The 25,064-nt window shown below is 40.2% G+C and overlaps 1 protein-coding gene across 1 annotated transcript in view; it reads right to left on the minus strand.

The window, feature by feature from the left end:
* B3GAT2 (beta-1,3-glucuronyltransferase 2) overlaps positions 1-24,665 on the minus strand; it is a 78,888-nt gene extending 54,223 nt beyond the window's left edge. Inside the window, 1 exon segment of the mRNA NM_001013419.1 lies at positions 24,057-24,665. Coding sequence (NP_001013437.1) covers positions 24,057-24,665 — 609 coding nt within the window.
* Positions 24,666-25,064: the final 399 nt, after the last annotated feature.

Genomic DNA, 25,064 nt, shown 5'->3' on the forward strand with positions numbered 1-25,064 from the left:
CACCTCATCCACAACAGTTAGGTGCAGAGCCTACACAAGGAACATCACTGGAGCTCTTCTTTCTGATGACTGGGGGGAGACTGAGCTATAAGCACTACAAGACCTCCTCTACACAAGGTCACTCCCTTTAACATCAGGGAATCTGACTTACATAATACATAGAAACAAACACAGACAAAATGAGGAGACAGAAAAAAAGGGAAAGAAAAAAAAAAGAATCACAGTAAAAGAGCTAGAGTAAACAAAAGTAAGCAAAGTGCCTGATAAAGAGTTGAAATCCATGGTCATAAAGATACTTGCTAAACTTGAGAAAAGTGGATGATCTCGGGGAGGACTTAAAAAAAAGAGAAAATATTTTTTAAAAGAATAGTCAGGGTTAAAGAATTCATTAAATGAAACTAAAAATAAATCTACCACAGATTACAGGATGAAGAATGGATCAGCGATCTGGAAGATAGGATTATGGGAAGCAATGAAGTTAAATAGCAAAAAATTAAAAAATAAAAATAAAAACAAGACCACATTAAAGGAATCCAGCAATGTCATCAAGTGTTGAGATGTGTGAATAGGATCTCAGAAGAAGTGATAAGGGGGCAGAAAAATAATTTGAAGAAATAATAGCTGAACACATCACTAGCCTAGGGAAAGAAACAGACATCCAGGCTCAGTCATCACAGAGTCCCTAACAAGATAAATCCAAAAAGGCCCACATTAAGATGAATTCTTAAAATGGTAAAAGGTAATGATAATCAGAGAATCATAAAGGCAGCAAGAAAAAACTGTTATATACAAGGGAAGCCACATAAGTCTATTAGCTGATTTTTCTGCAGAAACTTGACAGGCCAGAAGAGAGTGACATGACATATTCAAAATGCTGAAAGGAAAAATCTAAACCAAGAATACTCTACCCAGCAAGGCTATTTTTCAGGATAAAAGCAGAGATAAAGACAAACCAAAGTTAAGGGAGTTCATCACCACTAAACTAGCCTTACAAGAAATGTAAACAAGAGCTCTACAGATAGAAATAAAGGTCATAATAGAAGAAACATAGTAGAAGAAAATTATGAAAGAAACAAATATCACAGGTAAAACCAAATAAATAGTAAAAGTAGTAAGGTAACCACTTTTAAAGCCAGTATAGAGGTTAAAACACAAAATGAGTAAAATCAGTTACATCTACAAAAATTAGTCAAGGTATACACAAAATTAAAATATGTAAAATATGACATCATATACATAAAACATGAAGGGGGGATTAAAAATTTAGTGCTTTTGGAATATATTTGAACTTAAGTGACCATGAATATAATATACACATTGCTATATACATAAGATGTTATATAAGAACCCAAGGGTAATCACAAATCATAAACCTGTAATAAATAAAGAGAAAAGAGGGGCGCTTGGGTGCTGCCTTTGGCTCAGGACATGATGCTAGGGTCCTGGGATAGAGCTGCATATCAGGCTCCCTGCTCAGTGGGGAGTCTGCTTCTCCCTCTCCTTCTGCCATTCCCCCAGCTTGTGTGCACTCTCTCTCTGTCAAATAAACAATAAAAATTTTGCTTATTTATTTTTCAAAAGAAAAGAATCCAAGGATAACACTAAAAAAAAAACCCCATCAGGGCAGCCCGGGTGGCTCAGCGGTTTAGCGCCACCTTCAGCTCGGGGTGTGATCCTGGAGACCTGGGATCGAGTCCCACGTCCCTCTGCCTGTGTCTCTGCCTCTCTCTCTCTCTTCTCTCTGTGTTTCTCATGAATATATAAATAAAATCTTTAAAAAAATAAAAATTTAAAAACCCCATCAAACAATATGGGAAGTGAACAAGAAAATAAGAAAGGATCATGGAATAACTATAAAAATAACCAGAAGATAGTTAACAAAACAGCAATATATGCATACCTATCAAGAAGTAGTTTATTTTTTTAAGAAGTAGTTTAAATATAAATGGACTTTTAAATACTTCAAAAGACACAGAGAGACTGAATAGATTTAAAAAAAAACACACACAAGATCCAACTATATGCTGCCTGCAAGAAACTTATTTTAGAACTAAAGACATACGAACTGAAAGTGAAGGGATAGAAAAACCATGCAAATAGAAATTTAAAAAAAGCCAAGGTAGCAATACATATATCAGACAAAATAAACTTTAAAACAGGCTGTAGTAAGAGACAAAGAAAGGCACCACATAATGATAAAGGGATCAATCTAATAAGAAGATATGTTAATTGTAAATATCTATGCATGCAATATAAGAGACATAAAGGAAGAAACAGGCAATAATACAATAATAGTATAGGTATTTAACACACCACTTAATGTATAGATCATTCAGAGAATAAGGAATGAATGACTTTGAACAATATGCCAGATCAGATGGACTTAATAGATACATACAGAATATCCTATCCAAAAAGAGAAGAATATTCTTTTCAAGTGCACATGTAACATTCTCCAGGATAGATGACAGGTTAGGCCACAAGAAATGGCTCAACAAATTTTAAAAGATTGAAATCACAGCAAGCATTGCTCCAATCACAAGACTATGAAACTAGAAATCAATTATAAGATAAAAAAATCTTGGAAAGAACACAAACATATGGGGGCTAAACAATATGCCACTAAATGAATGAGTCAACCACAAACCCAAAGAGAAAATCAAAGGACACATGGAGACAAATGAAAACACAATAGTCCAAAATCTTTGAGACACAGCAAAGCAGTACTAAAAGAGAAGATTACAATGATACAGTGATACTACCCTCAAGAAATAAAGTCTCAAGTAAATAACCTAGCCTTACACCTAAAAGACCTAGACAAAAAATACTACACAAAGCCCAAAATCAGTAGAAGGAAAGAAATAATAAAGATTAGAGCAAAAATAAATAAAATAGAAAAGATCAGTGGGGCAGCCTCAGTGGCCCAGCGGTTTAGTGCCACCTTTGGCCCAGGCCTGATCCTGGAGACCCAGGATGGAGTCCTGCCATCAGGCTCCCTGCATGGAGCCTGCTTCTCCCTTTGCCTATGTCTCTGCGCCCCCACCTCTCTGTGCCTCTCATGAATAAATAAAAAATAATTAAAAAAAAAAAAGATCAGTGCAGTCAAGAGCTTTTTTAAAAGATAAAATTGATAAAATTTTAGCTAGACATCAAAAGGGAGAGAACTCACATAAAAACAAAATGAAAAAAATACAGATGCCACAGAAACAAAGGATTACAAGACATTATGAAAAATTATATGCCAACAAACAGTACAACCTACAAGAAACAGGTAAGTTTCGAGCAACATAACAATCCCCCAAAACTGACCCAGGAAGAAATAAAAAAATTGAACAGACTGATTACCAGTCATGAAATTGAACTTGTACTCAAAAACTCTTAACAAAAGTCAAGGACTAGATGGATTCACAGGTGAATTCTATCAAATATTTAAAGAAAAGTTAATACCCATTCTTCTCAAACTATTCCAAATAACGGAGGAAGGAAAACTTCAAAATGTATTCTACAAGGACAGCATTACCCTAAAAAAACAAAACCAGACAAAGACATTACAAAAAAAGAAAACTACTGGCCAATATCTCTGATGAACACAAATGCAAAAGTCCTCAACAAAATATTAGTATGCCAAATTCCACAATATGTTAAAAAAAAATCATTCACCACAATCTAGTGGGATTTATTCAGGAATGTAAGGGTGGTTCACTATTCACAATTCAATAAGTGCAATATATCACATTAACAAGAATAAGGACAAAAACATATGATCTTATCAATAAATGCAAAAAATGTATTTGACAAAATTCAACATCTCTTCATGATAAAAACTCTCAACAAAGTGGGTTTAGAGGGAATATAGCTCAGGATACAGAAGGCCACATATAACAAGCCCAGTGGTAAGACCATACTTCATGAGGAAAACTGAAAGCTTTTCCTCTAGGAACAGATATAGGACAAGGATGTCCACTTTTATTCAACATAGTACTGGAAATCCTAGCTGCAGTAATCAGACAAGAAAAAGAAAAGGCATCCAAACTGAAAAGAAGTAGAACTGTCTCTATTTACAATTGGTATGATACTATCTACAGAAAACCAGAAAGACTCCACCAAAAAAGTGTTAGAACTAGTAAATGAATTCAGTAAAGCTACAGAATTTCAGGATATGAAATTAAAATACAGAAATCTGTTGAGTTTCTTTTTTAAAAAAATATTTTGACACAGAAAGAGAGAGAAAACACACAAGCAGGGGGAGTGGCAGACAGAGGGAGAGGGAGAAGCAGGCTCCTCACTGAGCAGGGAGCCTGATACAGGGCTTGATCCCAGGACCCCAGGATCATAACCTGAGCCGAAGACAGATGCTTATCTGAGTCACCAAGATGCCCCTGAAATCTGTTGAATTTCTATATACTAATAATGCAACAGAGAAAGAAGAAACAATTCTGTTTACAACTGCATCAAAAGGAAAATACCTAGGAATATTTTAAACTAAGGAGGTGAAAAACATCCTGAGAACATTAAAACATTGAAAGAAAATGAAGATGACACAAATAGGAAGCTATACAATGCTCATGTACTGGAAAAATTAGTATCATTAAAATGTTCATATTACCCAAAGCAATCCACAGATTTAATCCAATCTCCCAAAATACCAGCAGCATTTTTCACAGAACTAGAATAATCCTAAAATTTGTAAGGAACCATAAAAAGTACTCAAACAGTCAAAGCAATCATGAGAAAAAGAAATACAGGAGGGGTCCAATCCCCAATATTGAACTATATTACAAAGCAACAGTAGTCAAAACAGTTTGCTACTGATACAGACACACAGATCAAGAGAATAGAGCTCCCAAATAAATCCATAATTCATTTGGAATCTCAAGGGATTCCATATAGCCCAAACAATCTTGAAAAAGAACAAAGTTGAAGGATCCATACTTCCTAGTTTAAACACTTATTATAAAGAAACAGCAATCAAAACAGTGGTACTGGCATAAAGGCAGTGTAGACTAATGGAATAGAGAGCCCAGAAATAAACCCTCACATATATAGTCAAATCATTTTTGACAAATGTGCCAAGACCATTCAATGAGGAAAGGACAGTCTTTTGAGCAAATGGTGCCAGGAAAAACTAGATATGCACATGCAAAATGAAGCTGAATCCCTAATACAATGTATAAAAATTAACTCAAAATAGATCAACATTAATTATCTAAACATAAAAGTTAAAATTATGCACCTATTAAATGAAAACAGGGGAAAATAATGAATTTGGTGACAATTTTTTGGATAGACCCCTAAACATATAGGCAACAAAAGAAAAACTATATTAAACTTCATCAAAATATAAAACTTTAGGGCATCAAAGGACAAGATCCCCTCAGGATGGAGAACATATTTGCAAATCACATATCTGATACAGGATTAATATGCAAGACATATGAAGAACTCCTCAAACTCAATAACAAAAACAACTAACCAAATTCGAAAATGGGTAAAGGACATGAATAAACATTTCTCCAAAAACTATTTACAAATGGTCAGATGGTCAACGTCACTAATCATTACAAAAACACAATCAAAACCAGGAGATACTACTTCATGCCTATCTGGATGGTTATTATAAAAACCAATGCAAAAACAAAAAATAACATGTATTGACTGCAACGTGGAGCAGTTCAAATCTGTGTGTCTTTTGTTGGTGGGAATGTAACACGGCACCACTTTTATCTAAAATAGTATGAGGGTTCCTCAAAAAATTAAACATTGAATTATCCTTTGACTCAGCAGTTCTGCTTTCGTATATATACACAAAGAATTGAAAGAGAAACATGAACAGATATCCATACAATAATGTTCACAGCAGCACTCACAAAGCCTCCCTCAAAAAAAGGGCATGAAATTTTGTTATATGCTACAATGCAGATGAACCTTGAGGATTTTAGTTAAATAAGTCAGACATAAAAGGACAAACATGTATTGATTCTTCCTTATATAAAGGTATCTAGAATAGTCCAATTCATACGGAAAATAGATTACAGTTTACCAGGGAGGGGGCAAATGGGGAATTATTATTTAATGGGTACAGAGTTTCAGTCTGGAATGATGTACAAGTTCTGGAGATGGATGGAGGCAGTGGTTGCATAACAAAGTGAATAATGCCACTGAATTGTACACTTAAAATGGTTAAAATGGTAAATTTTATGTATATTTTCCCACAATAAAAAAATTACAAAAATATTCCATTTTTGCTTCTCCCCCATTGCTCTTCACATTTAGGGAAAAGAGATAAAATAAGAAACAGAATACTTATTTACTTTTAAATGTCACTGGATTTACAAGAGCCAACCAAATTAACATCTAGATTTGAAACTATAGGACAATCAACTGATTCTCAAAGGAATCCCAGGGTTGCTATAAAATTTTATTATCATCCACAGAAATCACAAGCATTGTCAACCCAACTTCTTAAATTTTTTTTAAGATTTATTTATTCATGAGAGACCCAGGGAGAGAGAGACAGGCAGAGGGAGAAGCAGGCTCCATGCAGGGAGCCCAATGTGGGACTCCATCCCAAGACTCCAGGATGATGTGCTGGGCTGAAGGCAGATGCTCAACCGCTGAGCCACCCAGGCATCCCAACGTTTCTGTTTTTTAAATTCTTAAATAGAGAAATTAACCCAAAGACTGAGAGAACTTCACAACTATAGGGAGAAAAGAGGCCAATCTAAGAAGGTAGAAAGTGCAGACATGGTTTAGGGGAGAAATGGATCACAGGTGGTATGGACAGGAGGGAACCATGGTCATGGAGAAGGGTGAGAGAGGACCACACAGGGGAATGCACAAGAAGATCACTTCCCCAAAGCTATTGGCTTGGAAATGAGAGGGGATGAATTTTGTGAATTCTTATAACCAATAGGGCTTAAAGCCTGGAGTTTTAAATATCAGCCAGCTTGGCTGAGACAAAGCCCAGAGGGCACTGCACTTCTCCTGGAGAGAAGGCAGGCAAATAAGCTGGGGGCACGTGGTGTGGAAACAGCCATCTGAAGAATGCCTGGAGCACAGAGTGGGGAGATTATTTGCTGTTCTCAGAGTGTTTCCCTGAGAGGCAGCATTCAAGGAGATGCCTCTTTGGGAACAAAGGAGCTGGCTGGCACCATTTTCCTCCCCCATCCCTCAGCATAAACACAAAAACACCTATGGGAAGGAGCACAGTGCAGACACTGGCTGCCTAACCTGCTTACACCAAGCTCCATCACCCAGCACTCTAGTGAGATTGCCCTTCTTAGTCAAGTTTGCCTCAGTCCTAGCACGGCATGTTCCTCCTCCAGAAGACCAGCACAAACGCATGACTGCACTGCATCTCTCAGAGTTTTCTGCACAGCCTCTCTCCTTGTGGAAGTGGTGTCAGGATTCATTTCAGAAGGAGAAGGGCACACCTACTTAAAACTTATCACATTCAGGTCAGGGACCAAACACTACTCACAGCAGGCAAAGAGAGGCAAGGCAAGGACTGGCCTGAAGAACAAAGCAGCCAAAACACAACAGCAGCACACACAACACACATTGGAGACACTTCTTCAAGCACCAGCCAGTAGCACTACATGACCTCTTATTCATAAGGTCATTCTTTTCAGGAGTAGGATGCCTTCCTGGCTTTTCTAACAGAGAAAAGGCAGAGACTTGGAAAAAATGCCAAGACAGAAGAATTTATCCCAAGTGAAAGAACAAGATAAAGCCATGGCCAAAGTTCTAAGACAAACAGATACCAGTAACATGCCTGTGGAGAATTTAAAGCAACAATCATAAGAATACTCACTGGGCTTGAGAAAGAAGACATTACTGAGACCCTTACTACACAGATAAAAGAGTTAAAAAAAGAATCAGAGATGAAGAATACAATAAATGAAATTAGAGATAGGGTTTGACACAACAAACAGCAGGCTGAAAGAAGTAGAGGAACAAATTAGTGACCCAGAAGACAAAATAATGGAAAACAATGAAGCTGAGCAAAAGAAAGCAGCATTATGCAACACAAGAACAGACTTAGGGAAGTCAGTGGCTCCATCAAATCTAATAACATTAATATTATAAGAGTCCCAAAAGAGAGAGAAAGGGGGCAGAAAATTTATTTCAAGAAATAATAGCAGATAATGTACCTAATCTGGGTACATCTAGATCCAGGATGCACAGAGAAGTCCCATCTATACCATCAAGACATACTGTAATTAAAATTGCAGAATATAGTGAATATCTTTAAAGAAGGAAGACAAAAGAAGCCCTTAACTTACAAGGGAAAACCCATATGGCTAGCTGGAGATTTCTCAACAGAAATTTGGCGAGCCAGAAAAAAAGAAAGAAGAGAGAAAGAAGAGAAAGAAGAGAAAGAAGAGAAAGAAGAGAAAGAAGAGAAAGAAGAGAAAGAAGAGAAAGAAGAGAAAGAAGAGAAAGAAGAGAAAGAAGAGAAAGAAGAGAAAGAAGAGAAAGAAGAGAAAGAAGAGAAAGAAGAGAAAGAAGAGAAAGAAGAGAAAGAAGAAAAGTTTGGCAAGCCAGAAGAAAGTGGAATATACTCAATGCACTGAATGGGAAAAATCTGCAGCTAAGAATATTCTATTCAGCAAGATTATCATTCAGAATACAGAAAGAAATAGAGAGTTTCCCAGACAAACAAAAACTAAAGAAGTTTGTGACTGCAAAATTAGTCCCTGCAAGAAATATTAAAGGCGACTTTGAGTGGAAGAGACCAAAGGTGACAAAGACAAGAAAGGATTTGAGAAAATCTTCAGAAACAAAAAAATGAGTAATAAAATGGCAGTAAAAACGTATCAATAATTACTCTGAATGTAAATGAACTAAGTGCTCCAATCAAAAGTGTGTCAGAATGGATTAAGAAAACCAAGTCCATCTATATACTCCCTTACAAGAGATTCATTTTAGACCTAAAGATACCTGCAGATTGAAAATGAGAGGGTGGAGAAACATCTGTCATGCAAATAGATGTTAAAAGAAAAATCAGAGTAGCAATACCTATTTTGGACAAATTAGATTTTAAAATAAAGACTGTAAAAAGAGACAAAGAAGGGCATTGCATAATAATAAAGTAGACAATCAAATGAGAAGATACAACAATTATAAATATTCATGGCCCCAACATGGGAACACCTAAATATATAACACAATAACAAACCTAAAGGAAATAATTGATAACACAATAGTAGGGACTTTAACATCACACTTAAATCAATGGGCAGATCATCTAAACAGAATATCAACAAGGATACAATGGCTTTGAATGACATACTGAACAAGATGGATTAACAGAGTCAGAACCCATCCTAAAACAGCAGAATACTTGTCTTTCTCAACGACATGTGGAACATTCTCCAGAACAGATCACATATTAGGCCACGAATCAGGCCTCAATAAATACAAAAAGACTGAAATAATACCAAGTACTTTTTCAGATCACAATGCTATGATACTGGAAATCAACCACAAGAAAAAAATTGGAAAGATCACAAATACATGGAGGTGAAACATGCTACTAAACAATGAATGATTCAATCAGGAAATCAAAGAAGAAATTAAAAATACATGGGAATGAATGAAAATGAAAACACAATGGTCTAAAACCCTTTGGGATGCAGAAAGATAATCCTAAAAGAGAAGTATATAGCAAAACAGACCTACCTCAAGAAGAAAAATCTCAAGCAGCATAAACTTTCTAGCTTTAAGGAGCTAGAAAAAGAACAACAAACCAAGCCTAAGGACAGCAGAAAGAAGAAAACAATAAAGACTAATGCAGAAGTAAATGATTACAGATACTACAAAAAAAAAATCAGCTTTTCCTCTGTGGTCAGGAACAAGACAAGGATATCCAATCTCACCACTGTTATTTAACAGTAGCGGAAGTTCAAATTATAGCAATCAGACAACAAAAAGAAATAAAAAGCATCCAAATCAGGGAGAAGGAGGTCAAACTTTCCCTATCTGTAGATGACATGATACTCTATGTAAAAAAACTTGAAAGACTCCACCAAAAAATTTCTAGAACTGATAAATTCAGGAAAGTCACGGATACAAAACCAACATACAGAAATCTGTTGCATTTCTATACACCAATAATAAAGCAGCAGAAAGAAAAATCAAGGAATCAATCCCATTTACAATTGCACCAAAAATAATAAGATACCTAGGAATAAACCTAAGCATAGAGGTGAAAGACCTATATGCTGAAAACTTTATAGTTTATAGTTACAGTGATGAAAGCAATTGAAGAGGACACAAAAAAAAAATGGAAATATATCCCATGCTCATGGATTGGAAGAATATTAATGTCTATTCTACTCAAAGCAATCTTCACATTTAATGCAACCCCTATCAAAATACCAACAGCATTTTTCACCGAGCTAGAACAAACAATTCTAAAATTTGTATGGAACCACAAAAGACTCCAAATAGCCAAGACAACCTTAAGAAAGAAAAGCAAAGCTGGACACATCATAATTCTGGACTTCAAGGTGTATTACAAAACTATAGTCATCAAGACAGTATGGTACTGGCATAAAGCAGACACATAAATCAATGGAACAAGATAGGAAACCCAGAGATGAACCACAAATATATGGTCAATCTTTGACAAAGCAGGAAAGAATATCCAATGGGTAGAAGAGTCTCTTCAACAAAATAGTGTTGGGAAAGCCAGAAGCTCCATGCAAAAGAATGAAACTGGACCACTTTCTTATACCAAACACAAAAATAAATTTAAAATGGATGAAAGACCTAAATGCGAGACCTGAAACCATAAAAATCCCAGAACAGAACATTGGCAGTAACCTCTTGGACATCAGCCATAGCAACTTCTTTCTAGATACGTCTCCTGATGCAAGGGAAATAAAAGCAAAAATAAACTACTGGGACTACATCAAAACAAAAAGCTTCTGCATAGTGAAGGAAATAATCAATGAAACTAAAAGGCAACGTATGGAATGGAACAAGATATGTGCAAATTACATATCTGATAAAGGGTTAGTATCCAAAACATATAAAGAACTTATAAAACTCAACAGCCAAAAAATGAATAATCCAATTTAAAAAATGGGCAAAAGATATGGATAGGTATTTTTCCAAAGAAGACATACAGATGGCCAACAGACACATGAAAAGATGCTCATCATCACTGATCATCAGGGAAATACGGATCAAAACTACAATGAGCTCAGAACTGTCAGAATGGCTAAAATCAACACAGGAAAACAAGAGATACTGGAAAGGATGCAGAGAAAAGGGAACTCTCTTACATTGTTAGTGGGAATGCAAACTGGAGCAGTCACTCGGGAAAACAGTATGGATGTTCCTCAAAATGTCTAAAATAGAACTACCCCACAATCCAGCAAATACACTACTGGATATTTATCCAAAGAATACGAAATTACTAATTCAAAGGGACATACACACCCCAATGTTTATAGCAGCATTACCTACACTAGCCACATATGGAAACAGCCCACATGTCTACTGATTGATGAATGGCTAAATAAGATGTGGTATATACATACAATGGAATGTTAGCCATAAAAATAAAATCTTGCCATTTGCAATGATATGGATGGAGCTACAGAATATAATGCTAAGCGAATTTATTTTATTTTTTTTGCTAAGCGAATTTAATCAGAGAAAGACAAATACTATATGATTTCGCTTATATGTGGAATTTAAGAAACAAAAGAATTGAGCAAGGGTGGAAAAAGAGGCAAACCAAGAAACAGATTCCTAACTATAGAGAACAAATTGATGGTGACCACAGGGAAGGTGGGGGGATGGGTGAAATAGGTGATGGGGATAAAGGAGGGCACTTGTCATGAAGAGCACTGGGTGTTGTATAGAACCGTGAAATCTCTATGTTGTACACCTGAGACTAATATTACACTGTATGTTAACTGGAATGTAAAGAAAAACTTTTTAAAAATCCTTAAAGAGGAAAACAAGAGCATGAAAGTTGGAAGAAAATTATAGCCTATCTTTTCAGTATGTCCAGCAGGAATGAAAGATAATAGGTAAACAGTTAAATAGAACCATTCAAGAAAAATGGAAACAATTAATAGGACATGAGCCCTCAAATACCAGCTCCAATTACTGTAATAGAACTTTTCTGCAAAGCAAGGCTGCAGTTCCACCAACGGAAAAAGATGCCCCATGGAGGTCTCTCGCACTTTTGCCAGTGTGAACAGATGTAGCTGAGGAACTTTCCAAAGTTATAAAAATATCCCCAAACTGTCATTTGACCTTTAAAAATGACACTGGCATTTCAATCTTGCAATGCCAAGTTTATTTAGATGATAAACAACACATGGATCATACTTAAACTCTCATTCCCATCGGCCGAAAGCAGCATCTTGAGGCCACTGCGACTGTCAGGATTGGTACCACCATGGTGGCTCAGGGTTTTCTGCCATTTTGCCTTCTGGAGCCTTTCCACATCTCCTGTGGCCACCAACTTCCGATAGAAGCATGTGTCCAAATGGATAAGGAAGTTATCCTATTTCCCCACTTTAGGGGTCTATCAGCTCACTGAAATCTTAGAACAACTACATACATTTATATCAGGCCTTGTAAGGCAGCTGTATCTTAGGGCTTTTACTCCTTTATAAGAAAAGCATCATAGTTCCTACCTCAGAATACCATGAAAATTAAACAGCAGTGCACATATTCAAATATTCAGGCAGGGCTAGCACAGAACAAACCATCAGAAAACATTAGTCAAGTTCCCCTGAGGTTATGAGAGACGAGGGCTTTTGGCTCACCCAGGCCTGGAGGACACATTCTCCAGCTCTTTACCAAAACTGCATTTTTCAGACTTGGGGTGCGTGGTCCCTGAATATATAATAAAGACTCTCAATGGAATATTTGAGCAGATAGCTTTAAGGGCATATATTCCCAGATCCTCAGCATTCTTACTTCCTCTCCTAAAACTGAATTCTTGGGTAGAGGGGTGGAGTCTTCTTCCCTCTGCTCTTCTCCCACTTCACAGAAAAGGGTCAACTTCTCATCCATCCTGAATCATATTCAATGTACTGTCCCATCATGGTCAAGCCTCCAGGGCACTAAACAAAGGCAATTAGAAATACTGTTGTCTTTATTAAGAAAGTTGATGTCTTTAATGAATGGGTAATAAATCCCTTTGGAAGACAAGAGGTTTCTCATTATTTGCTTTCAACAAAATTGAAGGAGACCTAATGTCGTCAATAGATCATTAAGTATTTTTTTTTTTTTTTGCTGAGAGATCACCATATGGTTTTTGGCTTAGAGCTTTAGAGTTCAAAAAATTGAAGAACACCACTACAAGAAAATGCTTTCCATCTTATTTACTTCTTTATGTAAACAAGGTTGACCTAATGAGAACAGAATTAGATCTCTTTCTAGCAATCAGTAATATTCATCAGTGAATAGATATCAGCCACAAAATGCTCCATCCATATCATTAAGAATACAATTTCCAATAAATGTAACTTTTATGCTTAAGAGTTAATTATCCAAGTTGGTAACATTTATGGTTTTTTTATTACAATTGAGCAACAATTTTATAAAAAAGATATGTACTCATATGCATGACATTTATGTTGTCTTGATTACTTGTTTACTGCTACTAATTGTAGCATTAACTCAATCCTAAAGAATTTTTAAGATCTTAGTTTATAGCCATAAGAATTTTTTTTAAATGTAAAATCTATCTATAGTAATTTTTGTTACTGCAGATATATGTGACTAGAGGATCAGTAAAGGACCTTGAACCTCAAAATCTTATGCTAAGATAAAATTCTGAGGGAGAATGCTAGTTGAAAAAGGAATAGAGAATTTCCAGATGTTTTATATTCAAACGATGCTGAGTTTTTTAATATCCACTGTATGTATGTAGTTTTCATTGATAAATATCAGTATTTATAACTTACTAAAACTCAACACGCTTTGCAACCATTTTAAATGATTTTTAAAAATTAGACATCAATATGAACATCTTAAAGAGTATAATTTTACTAAATTCTTTTAGTTCTGTGAACAAAAAATGATGATCATTGCACCAGACCCCTGAATGCAACCACAATTCTTGCAAGAGACTGACTGGGAAGGTGCAGGGTCTATGAAGAATGAACAAGACAGTACTCAGAGCATTAGCAGGCAAGGAGGCAATCAGGGGACCTGTGGGTAAACACACACACACCACTCCAACTGCTACATTCCCCATTCTGGCAGGAAATAAGCTTCAAAAGCTTCATAAGCTTTTTACTTATGAAAATGTAAGCAACATTTGAAAAAAGAGAAACAAGCTCAGGGTAGACTTCCCAGTAATTGCCAGTTAGTTGAAGCCCAGCTTGGTGTCCCAGTAAGGCTGGTGGGGGGTGGGTACAAGGGAGGCTGTCAAAAGGGATCCTCTCTGCCCTCTGCAACAGATGTTAGAAAGAGGTCATTCTTTAATGACCTTAAAAAAAAAAATAATCAAACTATTGCTTCTAATCATGTGTTTTAAAATAGATTCATTGCATTTCTCCCTTTAATTTGCCCTCTCCTTTGTAACTACCATCTCTGATTCATTTGTTCATGCCAGAAATAATCTATACTGTAACATGCTCCGCCAGAAATAACCTATACTGTAACATGCTCTGAGTCCAAGCTAGGTGCTAGGACCGCTAAGTAGCTAAAAATCACACCTAGGACCTGCTCTGAGCTACATGCAGGCCAACTTCCTAGCTTACACACACACACACACACACACACACACACACACACTAATCTGCTTCAGACATCTTAATCCACTGGAGAATCAGCCTTCCACCTCCTCTCAACCCAAAATATCCTTTAGATGCTTTTCACTCTCTCACATCCTCCCAGGACTCTTTGTAGACAAGCCCTATTTCACTCTTGTCCCTCTAATCACTGTGGTAACACCCAGTAGTGTAATTAGGACACCCAATTTATGTAGTTCCACTTGGGTACAGACTAATTTGGGAGAGTCAAGCACCTGTACCTCCTCCTCAACCCCAGAAACACAGTCCATATCTCAGAAACCGAGCATTTAAAGACATCTAATCAACAAAACAGTACAGCAGCTTTTGGATAAGCCTCTCGACCCTGGCAGTCACCCACAGAGGAGAACGAGGTAAAAAGAACTAATATTCGTAAGGTGCAGATAGGTCAGTATTTAAACAGTCCTATGAGGCAGGCAGCTCTTGCCAAAATCATACAGTCACTGAATGATAAAAGCTGGATTTGAACACAGGGCTGTTTAACTCCCTAGTTCCTACCTGAGCTCCCCAGTGGCTTTCCCATGTGATGAGCCCTCACACTCAACTGGTTCACAAGCTACCTTCACATACTTCCTGCCCTTTGGATAAGGCATTACCAGGAATGCTTTGCTATATATGCAAATAGTCATGGACCTTACTCTCCTTTTTAGCATGAAAAGCTCTTAGAGTCAGCACAGGGGCCACATTCATCTCTAAGTTACTATTTTTTTTTTGTTTTGTTTGTTTGTTTGTTTTTAATGATAGTCGCACAGAGAGAGAGAGAGAGAGAGAGAGAGAGAGAGAGAGGCAGAGGGAGAAGCAGGCTCCATGCACCGGGAGCCCGACATGGGATTCTATCCCAGGTCTCCAGGATCACGCCCTGGGCCAAAGGCAGGCGCCAAACCGCTGCGCCACCCAGGGATCCCTCTAAGTTACTATTTAAGAGGCGCCTGATGGCTCAGTCAGTTAAGCTGCTGCCTTTGGCTCAGGTCATCATCCTGGGGTCTTGGGATGATTCCTGCATTGGGCTCCATGCTCAGCTGGGAACCTGCTTGTCCCTCTCCCTCTGCCTCTTCCCCTACTCATACTCTCCCATGTGTTATCACTCTCAAAATCTTAAAAAAAAAAAAAAAAAAAAGGAAGGTGAAATAAAAGGATGTCTTCAGACAAAAAAAAAAAAAGCAAATTTATTTAAAAGGCTCAATATAATTCTAGACACACAACACAGACTTCAAAGCTGTCATCTGACCAACAATCCCCACTCAGGGCTCCTTTCTCAGAACAGATTCCTTCTGTAAGAGAGCTCTTCACCTTCTAAGCCCCTTATAATTTCATTAGCTTATTCAACAAATGCTTAATGATCATTTACTACATGGTAGGCTCTCCTCTGAGCACTAAAGATATAACAATGAACAAAAGAGCATTCTTACCCTTATGGGGTCTAGATTCTAGTGGGAGAAATAGATAACTCAAATACATAGACATTATATAATGTGATGTTAAGCGCTTTTATAAAGAACCCACAATAGTCTACAGTACCACTTCCTTAGTACACCTAGATGTACAATACTTACACATTGTTTTTTTACTAATTTACTCCCCCATCCTTATCCAAGTTCTGTTTAAAAAGTTAAAGGTCAAAGATTTGCCTGATGTGTGATCTGAAAATCAGATGGGGAAAAAAAAAAATGAAAGCATGTGCCTTACACTCCTATGTACACACTTTTCAAAGTCACAGATTTACATAAAAATTTGAAGATTTCTTTTCTTGATAGGACAGTTTGGGGAGAGATGGTACTCTTCTCCCAGAACTAAGTATCTCACTCAGCATGCAGGCGATGGGGACGCGACTGTCTACTCCTCCATCCCACTCCCTGCTCTCAAGGACATTTTTCTATTTTCTGGATATTCACACACGCTCTTTGCTATGGTTCTTAACTAGGGCTCCCTCCGCTTGGAGAGCTCTTCCCTCTTGCCCTGTCACCCACTAGGCCCATCACCCTTTAGGTCTCAGCTCAGATGTCACTTACTCCACAATCACTCCTATAACCTACAATCCCATTAGCTGCCTCTGCTTTAAGCTCCCAGGCATCTGCATTTCTCTCAATACGCACTGATCCTAAAGTGCACACTTAGTCCAAGCACTTGATCTGTGAGGACTGGGATGTACCCTCTCTGTTCACAGCTATATTATTCTCTGCCTGGATAGAGCATAGTGCCTAGTACATAGATGCTCAATTAAGATTTGTTAAGTGGAATAGAAGGCATGCTAATTATATCCAAATATCTTTTCAATGTGGTAATATTTAAGCTCAAGTAGGTAGCAGTAATAGTGTATGACTGTGCAAGAATCCTTCTAAGATACAATTAGCTTAGATAACTGAAATCTTAGTTAATGGAGAATGTTCGGCGTTTAGCACACTCAGCTTTTATAGAGAGATGAAGATACAATTTATAAATACCTGCTTTTCAGACTAAAACAAGGACAGTCTCAGTATCTGCAAGTAACATACATTACTATTTGAAGTTCTCTTTCTGGGGCACCTGGGTGACCTAGTCAGTTAAGTTTATCTGCCTTTGGCTCAGGTCATGATCCTGGGGGGGGGGGGGGGGGTGGGGATCCAAAGGATCAAGGCTTACATCAGGCTCCCTTCTCAGTGGGGAGTCTGTTTTTCTCCTTTTCCCTCTGCTTCTCCTTCGTTCATGTTCTCTTACTCTCTCTCAAGTTGTGTTTTTTAAAGCCCAGTATTTAAAATTCTCTTTCCACTGCTAGAGACAGATTGTAAAAACAAAACAAAAAACCTTTTAAGTTTTCAGTTATTTTGAAGAAAAGACGAAATAATCTGACATGTGGTAAAGAACATGATCACCACCAGCACCCCCTCCCCCACGGACAGACATCTCCAAGGTTTTCTCAATATGCAAAAAGACTCAACCAATGATTTATTCATTCTGTTCTTAATCCAGGGAAATTCCTAATCCCCCAAAAATGAAAGACAAGAATATCAAGACTTCTATCAACAAGTGAACAGTCTGGTGAAGCTGACAGTGTGTGCCAAAAATAGCCAGCATAACCAGCACACTGGTTGAAGCTTCCCACAAGTTCATCTTTATGTTCCAGGGAAGGAGCTGCCTCAGGCTCTGTGGGAGAGGGTGACCAGCAGGTGTCTATATTTCACATGAGCTTCAGCTCAGACAGACTCAAGTCCCCAGCTCTTCCCCACATGAAATAATTCAGTACTGTCCCTGACCTCTATTCTACCCCAAAAATTATTCTTCCATTCAATTCTGCCTATTCTGAAAAAAAAAAAAATACACATCACCAGCTGTAGCTACTGAGCATGGATCAAGTGAGGTAAAAATTTTAATGTTTCATCTTCTTGCAGAAATGATCCTTTTTGTTCATAATACATTTTAAAAAGAACACTATATGAAAGACTACAGTTTATATATTAACTAGCAGTATTCAACTGACTTGAAAAAAACAATAAAAATCAAATGGTCTATAAATGAGATAGTGTGAGATGAAATAAAATGTTCATAAGATCAAATGATATGGGGGGGGGGGTCAAAAAGGAAAATTAGAAGTTGATATGGCCAAGATGACAGACCTGAGTTTAAGTGTGGCAGGAGACAAGAATAATGTTAGAATACTCCTGTTGAGGGGCGCCCGGGTGGCTCTGTCAGTCAAGAGACTGAGTCTTGATTTTGGCTCAGATCATGATCTCAGGGTCATGAGATCAAGCCAGGCTGTGGGCCCTGTGCTAGGCAGTGAGTCTCTTGAGATTCTCTCCCTCTACTCCTCCCTCCATTCACTTACTTGCTCTAAAATCTTCCAAAAAAAAAATTTCTCCTGTTGATCAAATGCTTTACTTACTACAATGGCATATTTCCATCTGACTGTACATGTTAAATGAAATGATCCTCAGGATAGTCAAAAATGCCAGCTCTAGGGGTCGCCTGGGTGGCACCAAGTGCTAGTCAGTTAAGTGCCAACTCTTCGTTTCAACTCAAGTGGTGATCTCAGGGTTATGAGACTGAGCCCCAGGCTGGGCCCCACCTTCAGTGTGGAATCTGCTTGAGACTCTCTCCTCACTCTGCCTCTCCTCCCTCTTCTCTGGAACAAATACATTTAAAAAAAAAGTGCAAGCTCTAGAACTGGAATACTTGGGCTTTAAATTCTGTCTCTGAAGAGCTGTGTGACCTTTTCAAGTTACTTCCAGGCATTTCCACTCAACTATGAAATAGGGACACCAATTATACCCATCAGATTAATGACTATTAGATTCATGCTGCACTTTAAAAAAAATCTCTGTGCTCACCAAAGTACTATGTTCAGACCTAAATATCAGCAGTAGGATGAAAGAACAGGAACATACTATACGTACCTCAGGCGCTATTGTGAAGAACAAATAAACTAAAACACATAAAACCCTAAGGGTGGTTCCTGGCTCATAGAGAAGTACTCAGCTGATGTCAGCTACATTCTCCTTGTATCCATGGTAAAGAGTATCTTAACATTCATTTTAAATTGTGTACAAGAACTACCAGGCATAAACAATGGATTATCTTGGTTTATTGATGTGGATTGGAAATTTGTTCTAAACCTACTGACTCACCTACCTATCTCCCTACCAATTAGTGTAAATTTTATTTGTGTTTTGGAGGGAACACTTAGGATCTATGTAAAACTTAAATATCATGCTTCAACAGCATTGCAAATCAAGTATCTAATGTGTTAACTATACAGACTGAGCAAATATTTCCTCAGAATTCAAAACGTTTGAATAGACCTATCTGATTATTGAATTCTGTACCCCAAAAGAAAAGCACTACTTGAATACCACCTGGAATACTTAATAAGACCACTGACTTCTATTTTGCTTTTGTAGCATGCCTTAAAAGCAATTACTATTCCATTACTGTTCACACAAGAGAAAATTTACCAGCTTGTAATTTAGAGGCAAGTGGAGTAGACAGAAGAAAGTGGAGTCACCTACTATAGTTTCCAAGAAGCAGGGGACAACAGTCTAAATGTTTAAAAGACACACGTTCACTGCACCAAACAATCCAGGCATGTCCTCATGTCTATTCATGAGAAAGGATAATCAGTGAAAAGTAGGTTGGAGGACAGAATGATGGAAAAAGGCAACAGGAAGGGGCAGAAGAGAGAATGTTTTTTACACCCAAATTGTTACTTCTGGTCCATTAAAATAGCAAAATCCAAACGAAAACTGGTCTTCACAGAAAACTCAAAAATTAGCCCTAACTCAAGTACTATACACCGGGGAGAATAAAGAAAATCTTTAGATTCAACACTAAGAAAACTGGTTGTAGTTTTATACACACAGTTTTAGAAAATTCTCACATTTTATCAGCCCTACAACATGATTAATATGGTTTTAGATGGGGAGAAATAAAAAGGGCACATTTCAGGTAAAATAGTCATTTTTGCTACATCTAAGAGATTCTTTTAGGTTTCCTCCCTTTGAAAAGATAATTACCCTACACCAAGTAACGATATCCAAAGTAAAAGTAAAGGTAGATCTCTGGTCTCCTTTCAGGAAACAGAGGCAGAATTTCCTATGGGGGGGGGGGGGGCAAGTATTGTGAATTTGAGTATCCTTTGGATTGTGGCTCCAATAAGCTGCATATAAAGAGGGGAGCACACCGATGCTTCAGAAGAGGAAGAAAAAATTAAACCTCAATTCATCCACCTGCCCAGCATACAAATAGCTTAACTGCACCCAACAGAAAAATCGAAACAAAGGGCCTCTTGAGTTCACTGCTCGCCAGAAATGCATCTTCAAGATGCCTGCTCATTAACTGAGTCCTTTCAGGCACCCCCACCCCTTAAATGTCTCACAGTTGGCCTGTCTTCCCAGTCTTTCCTCATTAAATTTAAAAGTTAAGTTTTTTTAAAGTTTTTCTTCTTGCTCAGAAAGTACGGTTTTTTAACCTTTCGATTCAATTGATTTCCAAAGGTGAAAGCAACTTCACCTGAAAAGCATCAGCTTTAAACTCAGGAAACACAGGAAGGTTTTCTAGTAAACAACAGAAATCTGGTCAATAGTGTTATTAAAAATACGACTAGAGAGAGTGTCACATTTATCTGCAGTTGTGGCTTGTATTAAAGTAGCTTAAATCCTTCACAAATAAGCTTTTCTGGGGGGGGTTAAACAGATACGGTGCTGAGGCAGGCAGGATTACCTGTGATCTAGAGTGTAAAGCCCAATCCATGCCACAGGAAGAGGAGGAGATGCTGCTGGGACACTACAAACCTGAAAACCCCTTTCCATTGTCTCCAATGGACAGTCCAGTTTCTGGGGCTACCACTCCCACTGAGCTTCATTTGCGAGTGGATTTGGCTGTTAATGTAGCATTGTTCAGCACAAATATTTCTTTCCTGGCAGCACAGCTCAGTCGAGACAGGAGGCTGAAAATCAGTTAGCTGTATGTAAGAAGAAAGCAGCTCTCCAGTTACCAGGGAGGAATAATTGAACACAGATTGCCTGTTGCGCCTTTAATTTAATTTGGAGACCTTTCATCTTTTCATTTCCTTCATTTGCAGCCAATGCTTAGTGAGCTAATTTGTACCTGGTTCATTTTCCTCCTTTTATCTTATCTACATTAACATCAACCATGGAAATTAGAAGCACTATGAATAAAAGATGAAGCCTGACTTGGGACATTCCCTCCTTAAATACCGTGAATTACTTAAAAACTAATTTGTGTGTATGCACAATATGGAAGGACTAAGATCTCTATGCCTCACCTCTACAGTATCCTTTATCAGCATCTTCCCTCTCCCCAAGGGGCTGCAGTTTTCAGATGTTTTATCTAGTCTTACCTATTCTCAGAGTGCAATGTCTAGACCATAATCCAGATGGAATCTGTAACTGGTATAAGGTAGTCCATCCCATTACTGCACAAAACCAAGGATCCACAGATCCCACTAACTTGACTTTTTAGAGAGTTCAATACTGCTTGCCTTACAAGGAAAAGAATGTGTTGCAAAAAGGAAAACTGAATGTATCAACAGATATGTATGGTGAGCAGATGCCCACTGTCCAAAAACACTGTGTGGGGGAGGATGAGAGATGGTGGAGAAAGGGACTAATCTTGAAATTACTGCCTGGGAGTGGCCTCTGGAAGCTACAGAATTTAAATTTCAAGTGTATCATGGGTATGACGTTTTTCAAACAGTCCTTCTGTTGAATATGTTGTACCACTTGGCAACCTCTCCGTTAGAAAGAGTTACACATGCTCTTAAAATAAGTTTTTCTTACTTCCCACTGTACAAAATTTTAGTGTCTTGTAATTTTTGCATGTTTTTCCCTTTATAGTTTCCTCTGGGCCAATACTATTTTTTTCTCCTCATCCTCTCCTCCTATAAAGTTGGGCTTTAAATTTTGTCTCCTTTCTTTTTCCAATGAAAAAAAAAATCTACTGGATTTTTCTTTTGCTGCTTAGTATCCCCCACCAATAAGCTATCCTTTCAGTTTGGGAAGCATCAAAGACTGTGCTCAATTGTTTCACACTGCTTCTAATGCCAGCTCTTCTACTCCTATAACCCTTCATACCAATGGGCTAGATGGAAACTGGAGATAAACCAAAAAATTACTCCCTTTTCACAGCCCAACCCCCTAAAAAGTTGATGTGTGTTACTTGTATAAGACCACACGTCTTTACAGGTAAGGCAACTTCCAAATTGTAGGGGGAAAAAAAAAGACTTTGCAGTTTAAAATTATAGTGTACTGAAATGTAAAAGTATGCTCCGGAATACAAACCACTGTATCTTCTGGGGAAAGGGTATGTAAGTAGGATCAAAATTAAAGCCCAACTTAAGGAAAAAAAAAAAAAATCAGATTATATCTCTAATCTTGGTTATAATAAAGACTACCCCCTACAATGTCAAGCTTATCTATTTCTTCTGAAAGAACAAGGAAAGCAAGCCCTACATTGAAGAAAAAAAAAAAAAAAAAAGGACAAGAAGCAATTACTGGTCCTTTTATTCTTGAAGGAGAGGATGATTAGAAACGAAGGTGGCAACAGTCCTTAAAAAATAGATTCTTAGTAGCCACCTAGGCAGAAAAATTAAACCAAAAGGGTACAAAGTCCCTCTGTCTCCAGGTGAAGAAAGCCAAATAGAGATTAGGATAAAATTGTGGAGCATTTATGTTTACCAAATACACAGATTGTCCCGCTTACTTCGTGGAGTGGAGGGTGTGATGGAGTCTCAGAAGCAGGAGGCCAAGGAATTGGGGATAGTGGAAAGGAAGAGTCCCACGAAGGGTCAAAGAATCCAAGGTTTTGGGGTTTTTTCCCCCACATACCTTTGTGTATACGGAAGAAAAGTGAACGCCATGCAATAGGGACTCCCAGAACACACGCAGATTGCAAAACGCCAGCCTCAAGAAGAACACCTGTCCTAACGCCCAGCTGGCTCTGCGCATGAGCGGCCTTCCAAGGGAAAAGGGCCATTTTAGCGACAGGGGACGGCGCCGCCCCCAGGACCTCCCAGTGAGTACCAGGAAGCAATGGGGAGGTGCAAGAGCGGCCGGGCGAACCCCCAGAGGCGCCTTGGAGAAAGGTTGGGGGAAAAAAAAGAAAAGAAAAAGAATGAGGCTGTTGGCCTGATAATTCGGGAAAGACAGAATCACAGGACCTCAGAGTCTCAACTCCTTTCCCAGAGGTTTTCCTTGAAAAAGAGGCAAACCTGAGAATCAGAAAGGACTTCTGTGGGGTGCAAGAAGAGAGAGAAGTTGGACCCACATACACACCAAGGAGAAGTCCCTGTTTTCACTAACAAGTGCCAGTGGACTGTAGAGAGAAGTTGGTCTCTGGGCTGGTTTTCGGCCACCATCTCCACCTCCTTCGCTGTACGGTTCTTGATTGGGGGGTACACCAAGTCCGCCGGCCCTGAGCTGGGTCCCCGCGACCTCTGCGGCCCGCGCCTCCCCCGCCCACTCGCCCCGCCCTCGAGCCACCGGCGCCTCGGGCCTGCACGTCCCCCGCTTCGGCTGGGCCGCTCCGTCGGCTCACTCTCAGGCCCCGGCGGACTGCGGAGCCCCGGCCCCCTGCCTCCCCTCGTCCACTCCGCACCCCCGCGTGGCCAGCGTTCACGCGCCAAAGCCCCTGGAGGCTGCAGGCTGCAGGCTGCCCGCGCGCAGCGCTCCACCCGCATCCGGATCGGGGGTGCGGACAAGGGGGAACGCCCGAGGGCAGCCGCAGCCCGGCCGGCCCTTTCCCTCCCGACCCCAGGGGCGGGCCGGGCGCTACCTCCTGGAACAGCTCCAGGCTGTAGGTGTTGTCGTCGTCGGCGAAGAAGAGCACCCCGGGCTGCGCGCGCTGGTGCTGGTGCCTCTGGCGCAGCCAGGCGAGCCCGGCGTTGCGCTGCTCGGTGGCGCGCGGCAGCCCGGGCCTCTTGTAGCGCCGCGGTGTGGGCACGTGCAGGTGCGTGCTGGGCAGCCCGGCCCGCGCCAGGAAGCGGCTCACCAGCTCGCTGCGCGCCGCCGCGTCCTCCACCAGGATCCAGTGCAGCTGCGCCACCTGGCGGAAGGTGTTGGCCAGGCGGGTCAGCTCGGCTTTCTGCACCGGGCGGCTGTAGGTGGGCGTGATGGCATAGATGGTGGGCAGGGGCGGCTCCGGCCGCGGCCGCGCGTGTGGCCGCGACTCGTTGCGCTTCTCCCAGCCGCGCCCGGGCCCGCTGTCGGGGCCGCCCCTGCGGGGCGGGAGTCGGGCGCCCCCGCGGCCCACCGCGTAGGGAGAAAAGTAAGGGCGCGGGGTGAGCGGGGGCGCCGGCCTGCGCGTGTCCACGTCGAGCATGATGATGACGATCAGGATCCAGGGCAGGAGGATGAAGAAACGGCCGAACAGCGCGGACTTCATGGTGCGCCCGCCCTTCCGCGGCCTCTCGGACGCCCCTGAGAGCGCGAGATGGAGGACCCCGGCGCTCAGTTCGGACGGCGGCGGCGCCCGCGCCCGCGCCCGCTCAGGAAGGCGCTCAGGGAGCCGCGGCGGGCGCGCTCTCCATGGGGTCGGGGGGCGCTGCGGGGGGCGGGAGCCGCGGGGCTCAGCGGCCGGGCGCGGGCGGTCGGCGCGGGTGCCGAGGAGTAGGGCGGGGTGGGGGGGGGGCGGCGGGCGCTGGCCCCAGTCCCGGTGAGCCGGCGGGAAGCGGGGCTGCGTCCAGCCGCGGGCCGGGCTCCGGAGTTGTGCCCGCGGTCCCCGGCCGCTCCTGACGGCGAGTGGGCGCGGAGAGCCGGCCCCGGGCTCCTCGCTCCTCCCGTC

Source organism: Canis lupus, chromosome 12 (genome assembly GCF_011100685.1).
Source record: "Canis lupus familiaris isolate Mischka breed German Shepherd chromosome 12, alternate assembly UU_Cfam_GSD_1.0, whole genome shotgun sequence".
NCBI lineage: Eukaryota > Metazoa > Chordata > Mammalia > Carnivora > Canidae > Canis > Canis lupus.